This window comes from Temnothorax curvispinosus, unplaced genomic scaffold (genome assembly GCF_003070985.1).
Source record: "Temnothorax curvispinosus isolate PA1 unplaced genomic scaffold, ASM307098v1 QBEX01010285.1, whole genome shotgun sequence".
Lineage (NCBI taxonomy): Eukaryota > Metazoa > Arthropoda > Insecta > Hymenoptera > Formicidae > Temnothorax > Temnothorax curvispinosus.
Window position 1 is genome coordinate 1 of NW_020220065.1, and position 12379 is coordinate 12379.

Below are 12379 nucleotides of genomic sequence, written 5' to 3' on the forward strand. Positions count from 1 at the left end.
AGCACATATGACAGTCGTAGTCGTGGACGTAAGTAACGCACAAGCTTTGGCGTATCCTGATCTGTCAGGTCGGGGTCTACGACCGTCGTATATCGCTACGCCATGTTATGTGCTTTGGCCCTAAGGGCCAAAGCACATATGACAGTCGTAGTCGTGGACGTAAGTAACGCACAAGCTTGTATCCTGATCTGTCAGATCGGGGACTACGACCGTCGTATATTGCTACGCCATGTTATGTGCTTTGACCCTAAGCCAAATACTAATAGTAAATAATAGTAACAAAAAAATCATGTTGACAGAATTAGAGAAAATTAAATGTATAATCAATTATATTCAGAGCTTTTTAAAAAGCAATAAAAAACGATATTTGTTGCAGAGATGGTCAAACGCAGAAAGGATGTTAGCGATAGACGAACTAATAGAGAGATGCGAGCCCACGCAGGTGCGTCACATGATGCAGGTGATAGAGCCGCAGTTTCAGCGAGACTTCATATCCCTGCTGCCGAAAGAGTTGGCGTTGTCGGTACTGGCCTTCCTGGAGCCGAAGGATCTCCTAAGGGCGGCACAGACCTGCCGGAACTGGCGATTTCTAGCCGATGACAATCTGCTCTGGAAAGAGAAGTGCAAGGCAGCTGGTATAGAGGACTTGAAAGATCTACCACCGCCGAAACGAAAGAACTGTCGGAGCGGGAACCATAACTCGTCGCCATGGAAGCAGGCTTACATGCGGCAGCACAATATTAAAATGAATTGGAGAACAAAGCCGATCCGCACTCCGAAAGTGTTGAAAGGTCACGACGACCATGTTATTACATGCCTCCAGTTCTCCGGTAATCGGATAGTTAGTGGTTCTGATGACAATACTCTCAAAGTATGGTCCGCCGTCACGGGCAAGGTAAACTAAATCGCAAATGCGTAAAGATAATGGGATTTGGCAGTTATGAACGAGGGAGGAGATGATGTATATCCTGTGTTTTTTTTTTCTCTCAATGTTTCAGTGCTTACGGACATTGGTTGGGCACACCGGGGGCGTGTGGTCTTCGCAGATGTCCGGTACGATTGTTATCAGTGGTAGTACGGATCGTACTTTGAAAGTGTGGAACGCGGAAACTGGCCAGTGTATTCATACATTATACGGTCACACGTCGACGGTTAGGTGTATGCATCTGCACGGTAACAAGGTCGTCAGTGGTAGTAGAGACGCGACACTAAGAGTGTGGCAGGTGGACACAGGGGAGTGCTTACATGTGCTCGTGGGGCATTTAGCGGCGGTCAGATGTGTGCAATATGACGGAAAGTTGGTGGTCAGTGGTGCCTATGACTATATGGTCAAAGTTTGGAATCCGGAACGTGAGGAGTGCCTTCATACCTTACAAGGACATACTAATCGCGTTTATTCCCTCCAGGTAAGTGCCACCGTACTGTTTAGATCGCTTTTGATCTCTCTCTCTTTCTCTCTCGACATTGACGAGTGTCCGTTTGCCGTTTCCTCTCCGTTAGTTCGATGGTGTACACGTTGTTAGCGGATCATTGGACACGAGTATAAGAGTGTGGGAGGTAGAGACAGGTGCTTGTAGACATACTCTGATGGGTCATCAATCTCTCACTTCGGGGATGGAGTTGCGCAATAATATCTTAGTATCGGGTAACGCTGATTCCACCGTTAAAGTATGGGACATTGTTAGCGGTCACTGCCTTCAAACTCTCTCCGGTCCGAACAAACATCAATCAGCGGTCACTTGCCTTCAGTTCAATAGCCATTTTGTGATTACGTCCTCTGATGATGGTACAGTAAAACTCTGGGATGTTAATACTGGTTTGTATATGTGCTTTTTTTTATCGCCGCTTATCTATAATTTTCTGATCGGAAATCGATGCGTGTCGATCGTCGAAGACCAACTTGTGTGTTGTGTTCGCAGGTGATTTCATTAGGAATCTAGTTGCTCTGGAAAGTGGAGGTAGCGGCGGTGTTGTGTGGAGGATTCGAGCGAGTGATACGAAACTAGTATGTGCAGTAGGTAGTCGTAACGGTACCGAGGAGACGAAACTGCTTGTCCTCGACTTCGACGTTGAGGTAAAATAGTGAGATCCACCCACGTGGACCCAATCGCCCTCTTTGTACGACTTCTGTACATATTTTCAATTAGTCTAAAAAACTAATCTACGCTGTACAATGATTTATGTATTACATAGTGTGATTGTGATAAGACTGTGTACGTGCCGTAAAAATCGGGCAAAGTTCTTACAGGGGGAAAGAAGGGGGAGGGAGGGGAAAAAAACTAAAAAGGAAATGAGAGATGTAGCGAATGATCCAGGTGGATTAAAGTGCCCGTCGAAAAATTACATTTATATCGTTTTTTGTCGGAGCGCACGCGCGTTGTGTACAAACGTAAGATTTATAAGACTCGTAAACTTACGGGAAGGAGGGAGGGAGGAAGGGTGGGAGGGGAGGGGGCGAAAAACTAGGAGCTTATCAGTGTACTTCTGAATTTTCGCTGTTATAACGATTCAGTGGAATCATCGACGATGCAAAAGTAGCAAACATCCCTAACGAGAGATTCATTGTAAGTATAACAGGTTTATTATGTGGGCATTTAGGAGCATTTGTCAACGATGGCAGACGAAAACGAGGCGACTGAGACGTACTGAAACTGCGAGGCAGAATGACATTAATCGAAGAATCTCAATACCTCCTGGGGCAAACGAGAAAAAACGACACGTCATTCGGATCATACAGATCTTTTTACGAGAAATTTCGAACATTTGTGTAACCGGCCGATTACCGTCAAACTGATTTTATCAAACTGTCAGCTTCGATATTTTCCTGATCATATGATTTCAGACTTTATTTGCCTATATAAACATCGATCTGGTTAAAAACAAATATTTTTATAAACATTTATAAGCTAATATTTCCATACGATTGACGTTTATTGAAGGAGAATAAGGTTTTTTTCGGCAATTGAAGCAAAATTATTAAAACTAAAAAAATTTGGTTAAGAATATTTTCTTCTTGCAGTAAAAAATCTACTTCAATGTCGCGTGTTTCACTCCATTGGTGCAATATAAGGCCTGTTCTTTTTAGCGAAACTTCTCTTGTACAGTGTTAATCTTTCCTTTTTTTTCTCCAACATGAAAAGAAAAAGAGGAAAGATGAACCATGCAAGAAGTTTAGCTAAAAAGAACAGGTCTGCACAAATATAGCGCACTTGTCACGTGCAATACAAAGATTTTACAGAACGATGAACCAATACAAGCTTACACAGAACAGAACAATACGCCTTTGTTTTTCTATGATTAAATGTTTTGATCTCGTCAATATTGAGTGGACTTGCTAACGGAAGAATATTTGTATTAGCCAGATCTTTACATTTAGTGCGGAATCGTACGATGAAGACTTAGATTATTACATCAGTTGTCACTGATGAATTTTATATGGATTCTACTGAATCATGTCATGAATGACATTATCGGATAATGCAATCTGTGCAAATGCATCTTTATTATTGGACCTAGGTTAGACTAGGTGTCGTGTTTATTTGTATATTGCTCAATAGTTTATGTTATAAGAATGTGTTACCTGTTGTATCATTTTTTTAAAATAAGAAATAGAAAAAAAGATGTTGCTGCATATTTTAGATGTTTTTCTTTTTTTAAAATTTATTATAAGTGTACACATGTTCTTGTGCTGAGAAACATATTTTGTACAAAATAAATATTCGATTTCGACCTCTTTCTACACAGCTGTAAGTGTTATCTCGCCATACTATACAATCAAACGTAGAAAACGCATTCTCCTCATCATCTCGCTTGCATTCGATCAAATAAGTGAAGTTCAGTCGTGTTTTACAGTAAAAAAAAAGAAAAGAAAAACAAGAAAAAGAAAAAGGCCTACAGATGCCATCAAAGGTTGAACTTCGTGGCCAATATAAATATCGGCGTGCTATACTTCGACAATGATGATAAGCGTACAGCCGTTGCACTTCACTTGAAGTAAACTGTCCTTCTCAGGAAGAGTATCTCGGTCGACAAAGTATTTATCGCCGCACCGACAACGGTAGAACCACATATCTTCGAAAACGGACTCCTCCATGTCGTCCAGTGAGAGACGCGCGTACACGGGACCGTCTTCCTCTTCTTCCTCTAACTGCTCCTGCTTGCAGGTTGCATCGTACTTCCTCCTGGACTCTCGATGTCGGAGTATCTGCCAGGCTTCCCTGACGTCGTGAAACTCCTGAACGTCCGCGGCGCTGTTCTTATCAGGATGAAACTGCAGTAAGCGTCGATGGTAAGCGCGCTTGACCTCTTCCTGAGTGGACTCCTCGCTGCAGCCGAGCACCTCGTAGTAATTTAACGGCATCTTCACGAACGTCCCGAGCTAGAGCATCATAGAGTATCACTCTTCAGCGGCTAACCTCTATATTGCTCTACATGTGACTGTTCACATCACATGTTCTCAGCTTTATGCCGAGTTTTAAGCAGGACTATCGATTTACAAAGCGAGTTACTAGCGAGTTACCAGCTACTAGGAAAATTTTTAGTTTTAAAATAGGAGAGCGAGAGAGCCTATGCTCATACAAACTTGGTATAGATGCATTAAGGAAATGGACTAGTCCATTTCTTTATGAACACTGCACATTTATTGGTTTAAAAACCAATCAATGTTCTTATGCATAATGTTTATGCGCTATGCAAATTTGTCTGGATATAGATACCCTTTAGGCTCTGTGCACATAATAGGAATAAGGGCCGGTCTCACAGTCTCCGATTAACGTGATTCTCCGATTAAACTCACTCTGCATCTCTTTCTAACTATCCCCCTAGAAAGAGACGAAGAGTGAGTTTAATCGGAGAATCACGTTAATCGGAGACTGTGAGACCGACCCTAAGAATACATATTAAATATTAGGGAATCGGAATTAGAAATAATATATATAATTAAACGTAATGCACAATTGTAAAGATTAATAGCGTTTTTGAGCGGGCCGAGTTTCAACCCAACCCGAGTTGGGTTATGACGTCACATTCTGGAATCGTCCAACTAGAAAAGCATGTGACGTCATAACCCAACTCGGGTTGGGTTGAAACCCGGCCGTCGAAAACGCTATAACATACAAACATAGGAATGTTCCTACATTTATCCTCTAATATTTAATACAGGAATATTCCTATATTTATACATCCCATATTTAATATTTATTCATATTCCTAATATGTGCTCTATTGTACGCAAAGCAAGCTGTTACCTCTGAGATATAAGTATACTATACTCCGTCCAACGAGAGATTGCGAGAGATCACGAGAGATTGGGATTGAGACTATTGAGAGTAGATCAGATGAAACAACGAAAGCTCGTCTTTTTTTTCTTTTCTTTTTATATGGCTCCGGCCTCCGGCCCCCACGAAAACTCGTCCGTCTCGCGCAGGTCTCCCCTCACATAAGGCCTCTACCCTGCGTTCCGTAACGCGCATATGCGCGCATTTATCTATGGTATACGTAACGTTTACTATAGAAAATGCGCGCATATGCGCGTTAACAGAACGTGACCCTATCAAGCCCTCCTCCATGCTGCCGTGCCGTACCCATAACGAGCGCGCTACGCTGCTACGCTCTCCCCACTTTGCCTTTGCCCACCTATACGCAGAACCACTCTCAATGGCCACGTTCAGCAGAACGTTTATTTTGCAACTGTTGGAAGTTTTCTGAGCTCAGATTGGATTATTTTTTTAGATCTAAAAGAATAATCCAATCTGAGCTCAGAAGACTTCCAACAGTTGCAAAATAAACTTTCTGTTGAACGCAGCCATTCTCTCGTTGGACGGAGTATAGAGAGGGTACTGACTCGGCTGGGTTTTGGGTTGGCGCGAGCAGAGAGAAACAAATATCAGGGCAGGTTGTCTCTGTCATACAATTTGTGACAACATTATTTTTCGTTCTAGTACAGTTTTTATATTTACAATAATTGTCGTATTAAAATATACCGAAGACTCCCATTTTGTTATAATTTTATATATGAAAGGAAATATTTATTTCAATTCGGCAACTGTCGGCTTGTTTTTGCCTTTGATTAGGCATAATTCAATTTGACATATGTAGATTACCCAAACAAAAGGGGAGTTTTCGATGTATTTTACAAGTCTATTTTATCAATTACAAACGCTATCTTATTGAAAAACATTTTTATTTTAATGTATGTTGCAAGAATTTTTATATTTTTCTCGCTTCTGACGTCATCAATCCAAGATTGATCCAAGATGGCTGCAGTGAGTGAACAGAAGCTTCAAGATACTCATATCGTTTAAAATTAAGGCTGCGATATTCATTGCCAGTACTGAAAATCTATAGTTTACGTCACATACACTGGCAGTGAATATTGAAACGCAGTGAATTGATATCTATGAATCGATAGAGATATTTTATTAATTCACAACATCAGATTTTATCGTTTCAATACGCTTGTCACGGATAAATCTCGATTCGCACTCACGGACAATAACGCTGAGAAAAAGAGAGAGAGAGACAACGAGACAAATGTACTTTCAGTTTCTTTTTTTACATTCAGGCGTCTAGATTCAATGATTGCGATAAACGTTAAAACCTGAAAACTGCCACCGTCTCTCCATATTCGCGCCGATGCCGAACAATTCCTGTTTGAAGACCTGTGGAAAACGCTGCATTAAAACTTCAACTTCGTTCGGTTTAATGCCAGGCTCCATTTTCTGCAAGTAGGACCATAAATAATCCACGCTTGCACCGAACGGGTGGATGTGCAGAAACGTCGCTATAAGTCCTGCAACATGTTATTGTATTATAAAGTTAATATTATAAAATTGTCTTTAAAGTCATTCTCTGAATTGTTTCTTAAATTTTTAATTACCAATAAGCTTGGCATCCTTCTGGGTCACTTGCACAAAACTAGAGGTAAGAATGTGTTGCTTCGGTGTGCGTGGCTCTTCGCTGATATCGTCGTCCTTGTCGAGCGTGATAATCTCACTCTCCCTAGGCTCTTCCTTCTTCGTGGCGTTCAGCTTGACGGTCAAATCCTTGATCTTCTGATCGTCCTGCGCCTGCTGTTTACGTGATTGCATTAGCTGTTCCTGCATACCCTTTAGCGTTTGCTGCAGCATCTTCATTTGTTTATCCTTCCCCTCCAACTCGATTTTCGTTTCCGATTTCAAGAGATCCACCTGTGAAAATTTGTAAATTAAAATTTTTCTCGAAAAGAGATTTCTCGAGGCAATTATCAAATCAATTCGCTTTAATACATACTTCGTTCTTGTACGCTTCCAACTGGCATCTCAGACTGTCGTTCTCCTCTTTGAGACTTTGCAGTCTTTCGACGTCCTCTTGATTACCATCTAATTGATTGCGCGTTTTCTTACGTTGAGGTTCCTCCTCCGAGTCCGACACATCCATCTCACCCTCGCCTTCAATCAAACTGTCTTCCAGCTGTACCGCTTTTATTTCCTGTTTATTATGAATGGTAAAAATTATAAAGTGCTCCAAACTGTGGCCGTCGCTTTCTCACACAAATGCATGCAAAGTATGTAATTTCCTATTTGCCGTTCAAACAACAGTATTTAAATACATCCCTAAATATGACTGGTTTAATTGTTTTTTCCTTTTCTTGTTGATGTATTAATACAGTATTAATTTTATTTTTTATGTACACGTAGCTTCGTACATTTCTGTAATTCAGAGTTTAGGCGCGTTACCACATATTTCGTCTCAGTTTTCGTTTATGGAAGTGTTTCTGGGATTTTTGTTTGTCTTTTCAGAACGATTTGGGCTTACCTGATTGATAAGAAGCAGATGCAGCTCTGAAGTACAGAAATAACAAGTATTGTATATATCGAATAACGCTGTTCAAAAAAGAAGTGAGGCAAATCCATGCTGAATAGTCTGTAGTTGGTTTTCGATCCGAAAGTGCTAGTCTCCTATTACCTTCTGTTCCATATGTTGTTCTTAATGTTGTGCGTGTTGCCGACAGGATTTATCTGCCATACTGTTACTGGCATTCCACGACAAAGTATCGAATTGTAACGCACGAAGAGAAGCGTGTGTCTGACCGATTTCTTTTTTATATAGCAGGCGACTCGACTCTTTCCTCAATTTGTCACTTACCTGTGGTTACCTTAGAAATACTATTTGCAAAACGAGCGTGTTTCGGAGGTATCGTGCAAACGCGCAGAGGAGCATATTGCGACAGAGAGAAGATTTTGAGATTTGCTTTTAAGTTATACGCAAGAGAAAGAGGAAGTATACAGAAGATACACGCTACCAGCATGTGAGAGAGTGCATTTACATACATACCGAGGATTGTTTCTTCCACATCTCGATGTTCTTCCGCTGCGCCTTAGTGAAGTGATCCCAGACCTTCTTGTGGCTGGCCGCAGTAAAGACTCGTTCGATCTGACTGACTGTTGATGACATGTGGTCGCATGTTGCATACAAAAAAACACAACAAATCCTCCGTTGGTATACCTTTTGCTTGAAACTCTAAGCTCGGTAGTTTCGGTCTATGCTTTTAGAACTCATTACATATACTCGTTATGCTTAACGTTTAGTTATTATCGTGATATTCCTCGAACGGGAATGGTATCTCGATCTCCTCCTTTAATAAAATCGGAGCGTGTTTTTCGCACGTATATACAGTTACGGAGTCTCACGTAGATTGTGCCGAGTGTGTTGGAGCGCATCTAATCTAAACGTAAAGTTGGTTTCGCCAAACATTCCGCTCTCATTGTTCGCCTTTCCACCATACTGCGGATAATGTAAACCCCGAAGACTTGCAATCCGCGGACTTCCTATGTCAAGGACTATTTTGAACAGCAGCAATACAATCTTGTACATTGTTGAAATACGTCGTATGATGCAATACATATACATGAACATTGAGATAAAGAGAATTACATAAAGGTTTCGATCCGTAGTTCAAAATAATCTTTTAACATTGGATGCCCAGAGCCCATCACCCTTACTCCGGTAGCATTGCCAAGCATGCAACTTTCAAGTACACTATGACTCTATGAGATAGAATTTGCGACAAGATCGCCTTCGTTCATCGGTTTTGTTGGATCCTATGTCCGAGAGAAGATAGGATTTTTTCACCCACCTTATCCTCGCCTACTATCACTGATCCTTCCTACCGAGCCGCCTCCAATCGTGCATTGACCACAAACAGAATTCATAGACGGATTCGCCATGATACACTTGAGAGATTGCTAAAGTTAGTGACGAGATAGAAATACTTCGTCGTATATGTATCAAGAGTAGGTTTTACATCAAGCGTATCACTTGATATGCAAAAAAGCCGGTTTTCGGAATATCATATGTCGAGAGACTGACAAGCTTAACATTCGAATTTGGCTTTGTATACCTGATTACAATCGGTTGTCGTGTACCTTAATGTCATGAATCGTTATTCTTAATTATCACGTAACGATGTAACGTACCTTCGTAACTGGTATAAGAAAAATCTCTGCTTTTTATCGGAACTCAATACGTGGGTACAAGGATTCGTCATACACACAGTGTGAAGAACGCAGCGAATACCGCTGTTGTTACTTTAAGATTAAAAACGGGATAATCACGATTTTTGTTGCGTTTTACTATATCCAAATAAGGATTTCCTCTATTGGTTGTTGGGCCTATTTATGCTAGAGAATGAACTTACCAGCCAATGCGGATTTTCTTAGCGCACACGAAATATGTACGATAGTATGGAGCTATCTTAAGAGATAGAAAAATAAGAAAGCGCGTAAACGTACATTGTATGAGGAGTCCCTGCATTCTTCCTTTCATTAATTCTTTGGCCTTTTGCAACTCCTCCTCGTAAGCGGCCTTCTCCGTCAGCAGTCGTCGAACGTGAGAGTTAGTCGATTGTATCATGGAGTAGAAGATATTGGCGTTACGTTTGATGCAATCTCCTCGTTCCAACCACGTTACAACAATCTACAATACACATTATGAAAACGGGATTATGGAAATACAGAGAAATTAGAAAGTAAACTGGAAAGTGTCATTGTTTATTAGAATTGATTGCTCACTTGTACTGCTTTCATAAACGTATCATCTTGTTTAATCTTTTCGCAGATATTCGATGCCTCGTGGTCCGTGTAATGCACTACCGGAGGCGGACTTGACGGCGGCCTTTGTCTCTCCTTCTCTACTCTTTCCCTATGACGTTGTTCCCTTTGCAATTGTCGTTGTCTGCACTCCCATTCATATTGATCGTCTCTAGCCTAAAATCATTATTAATGATTACATATATATATGTATGTTCTATATATATATATATATATAGAACTGGATTATATATAATATTAATTATACAAACCTGAGCGAAATCTACATGGAGTCTACCGGTATTCGCAGGTTCCCCACTGGATCCTATTCTTACTCTATAACCCGATAAATAGATTGCTGCATCGACGCTAGCTTCCAAGACGAAACGTATATGGCAGAAATTCTTCTTGGAAAGACGCAAAGTAGTTATCTCCCCACACCGTTCGAATATTTCCTGTATTATGGCTTCGGTAATATTCTCCGGCAACCCTGCGCAGGTAAGTGCGATTACGTAAAGACGTACATACATTCTCGAGTATCATTCGGCGCAATGCTTACCTCCCACGAAAATTGTTCGACATCCCGGTGGTCTCTCTCGCGTAGTAGGCGGTGGGGCGTTCGGATTCGGTGGAAACAACACGCAACTCTTACAGTGTATGATCTCTTTGGTACCCTGAGGCATCATCGGCGGCGGCGGTAAGCTCGCGGTCATTATTTGCGCCGCGTCCGTCATGATCTGCTCGGCGCCCAATATCTGCGCCCCTATCATACTGCCGTCGTGCGACATCATACCCATGCCCATCGGATTGTAACCGTGCGTGTGACTCATGTGCGGACCCAGTGCCATCTCGCCCATCATGGGCCCCATCGGTCCCATGGGACCCATGCCCATCATGGGATAGCCCACTCCCATCCCCCAGACACCGGCGGCAGGTTCCATTTGCTGCGTGCCTATGCTCGGAGCGTTGCTCGCATTCGTCGAAGACAAAACTTCGTTGTTGTTGGAGTTGTTCACGTGATTGCTATTGTTCTTAGAGGAATTCCCGTTGTTTCTCTCCTCGACTCTTCGATCGTCCCTTCGATCTCGGTCGTTCCTCTCCTCTCGCCTGTCCCGGTCTCTGTCACGTCTGTCGCTGCGCTCTCCCCTCGACCTTTCAGCAAGATAATGCACAAGCTATAACTTGAATTGCAGATAGATTTTTACAAAGTTGTAATTGTTACTCGTGCGATTCGTCATCTTTTCTTATGCATGGTCAGGACAAACGGAGGTGTGTCACCTTCTGTTGTTGTCTCGCGCCTCACGACTGTCCCTGTTCTCCCGATCCCTTCTACTGTCATTCTTGTCGCTCCTTCTGTCGCTGCTGTCATCCGACGTTTCCCGCACTACCGGGGGCTGATTCTTATTCGTACTGAACTCCAGGGGCGAGTCGTTCATGCCGGGCAGTGGTATGGGCGGTGGTGGCAGCGGTGGGAAACCTTGACCCGCTAACTCCATGAAGCTCTGTGGTCCGGCTATAGGGCCCAACGGACCCATTGGTCCCATGCCTGCAAATTGCACATCATTGGTGGAAGAGAAAAAAAGAAACAGCGTTGGGATGCAGGACGACGGGGATGCAGGAGATCGATTTGGAGGCGAAAAACGGAGGAGTAAACGGAGTAAACGATTAGAGTAATCAGTTGTCGCTCACCCATGGGCGGCATAGCGGTCGCCGGTACTCCGGGGAAGTTGTAAGCCATCTCTCGCGCGATAACCTCCGAGTTCCATTCACAGGAGGCGAGAGCCAACGGAAGTAAACACACCGCTCCGCGAGATATCCCGCTCGTCGTCGAAGTCGCGGAGACAGAGATGGCGGCGGTGAATATATAGGGTGGTCATAATGAATCTGAGGTGATTATACGGCGCGGAGCCGGCGGAGCAGAGATAGTAGAGTCCCTAGAGATAAGTCTTGTCCAATTTTTGATTGACTTGATAGGCTATGGCCCTGCGCACAATAAAGCACATATTAAGAATTAAGAATAAATATTAAATATTATTAGGATATATAAATATAGGAATATTCCTACGATAAATGTTAAATATTGGGATATTTAAGGATATTTAGAAATATTCCCATATTTACAGCTTAGATTTTATTCTTTTCCATTGTGCGTTACGTTTAATTATTATTTCCAATTTCATTTCCTAATATTTAATATTTTTTCTTATTCCTAATATGTGCTCTATTGTGCGCAGGACCTAAGGGTAACAGTCGGACTATGAATACGGGCTTGTATGTTGATGGACTCCACAGAGAAGACAGGTGCCGTGGTA

At 42.2% G+C, this 12379-nt stretch overlaps 3 protein-coding genes across 4 annotated transcripts; 1 reads left to right on the forward strand and 2 right to left on the reverse strand.

The window, feature by feature from the left end:
* Positions 1–351: 351 nt before the first annotated feature.
* LOC112459980 (F-box/WD repeat-containing protein 7) lies at positions 352–3633 on the forward strand (the record flags this gene model as incomplete). Its single annotated transcript, XM_025024372.1, has 5 exons — positions 352–895; positions 999–1406; positions 1501–1816; positions 1920–2074; positions 2599–3633. Coding segments are annotated over 5 exons (1474 nt in total), but the record flags the coding sequence as incomplete, so codon positions are not given.
* Positions 3634–5664, reverse strand: LOC112459984 (dnaJ homolog subfamily C member 24-like). Of its 2 annotated transcripts, none has more exons than XM_025024380.1 (2): positions 5247–5664; positions 3634–4378 (listed from the first exon to the last, which is right to left on the reverse strand). In XM_025024380.1, exon 2 carries the CDS (start codon positions 4358–4360, stop codon positions 3944–3946), a length of 417 nt encoding a protein of 138 aa, XP_024880148.1. In that variant the 5' UTR covers positions 4361–4378; positions 5247–5664; the 3' UTR covers positions 3634–3943. The 2 variants fall into 2 exon arrangements, with proteins under 2 accessions (XP_024880148.1, XP_024880149.1); XM_025024381.1 differs by lacking the exon at positions 5247–5664 and adding an exon at positions 4796–4806.
* A 558-nt stretch (positions 5665–6222) lies between these two features.
* On the reverse strand, positions 6223–12061 carry LOC112460006 (ecto-NOX disulfide-thiol exchanger 2). The gene is made up of 10 exons (XM_025024413.1): positions 11757–12061; positions 11346–11613; positions 10627–11219; positions 10340–10557; positions 10050–10244; positions 9771–9954; positions 8314–8420; positions 7270–7467; positions 6878–7187; positions 6223–6790 (listed from the first exon to the last, which is right to left on the reverse strand). Exons 1-10 carry the CDS (start codon positions 11803–11805, stop codon positions 6573–6575), a joined length of 2340 nt encoding a protein of 779 aa, XP_024880181.1. The 5' UTR covers positions 11806–12061; the 3' UTR covers positions 6223–6572.
* Between the last annotated feature and the right edge of the window lie 318 nt (positions 12062–12379).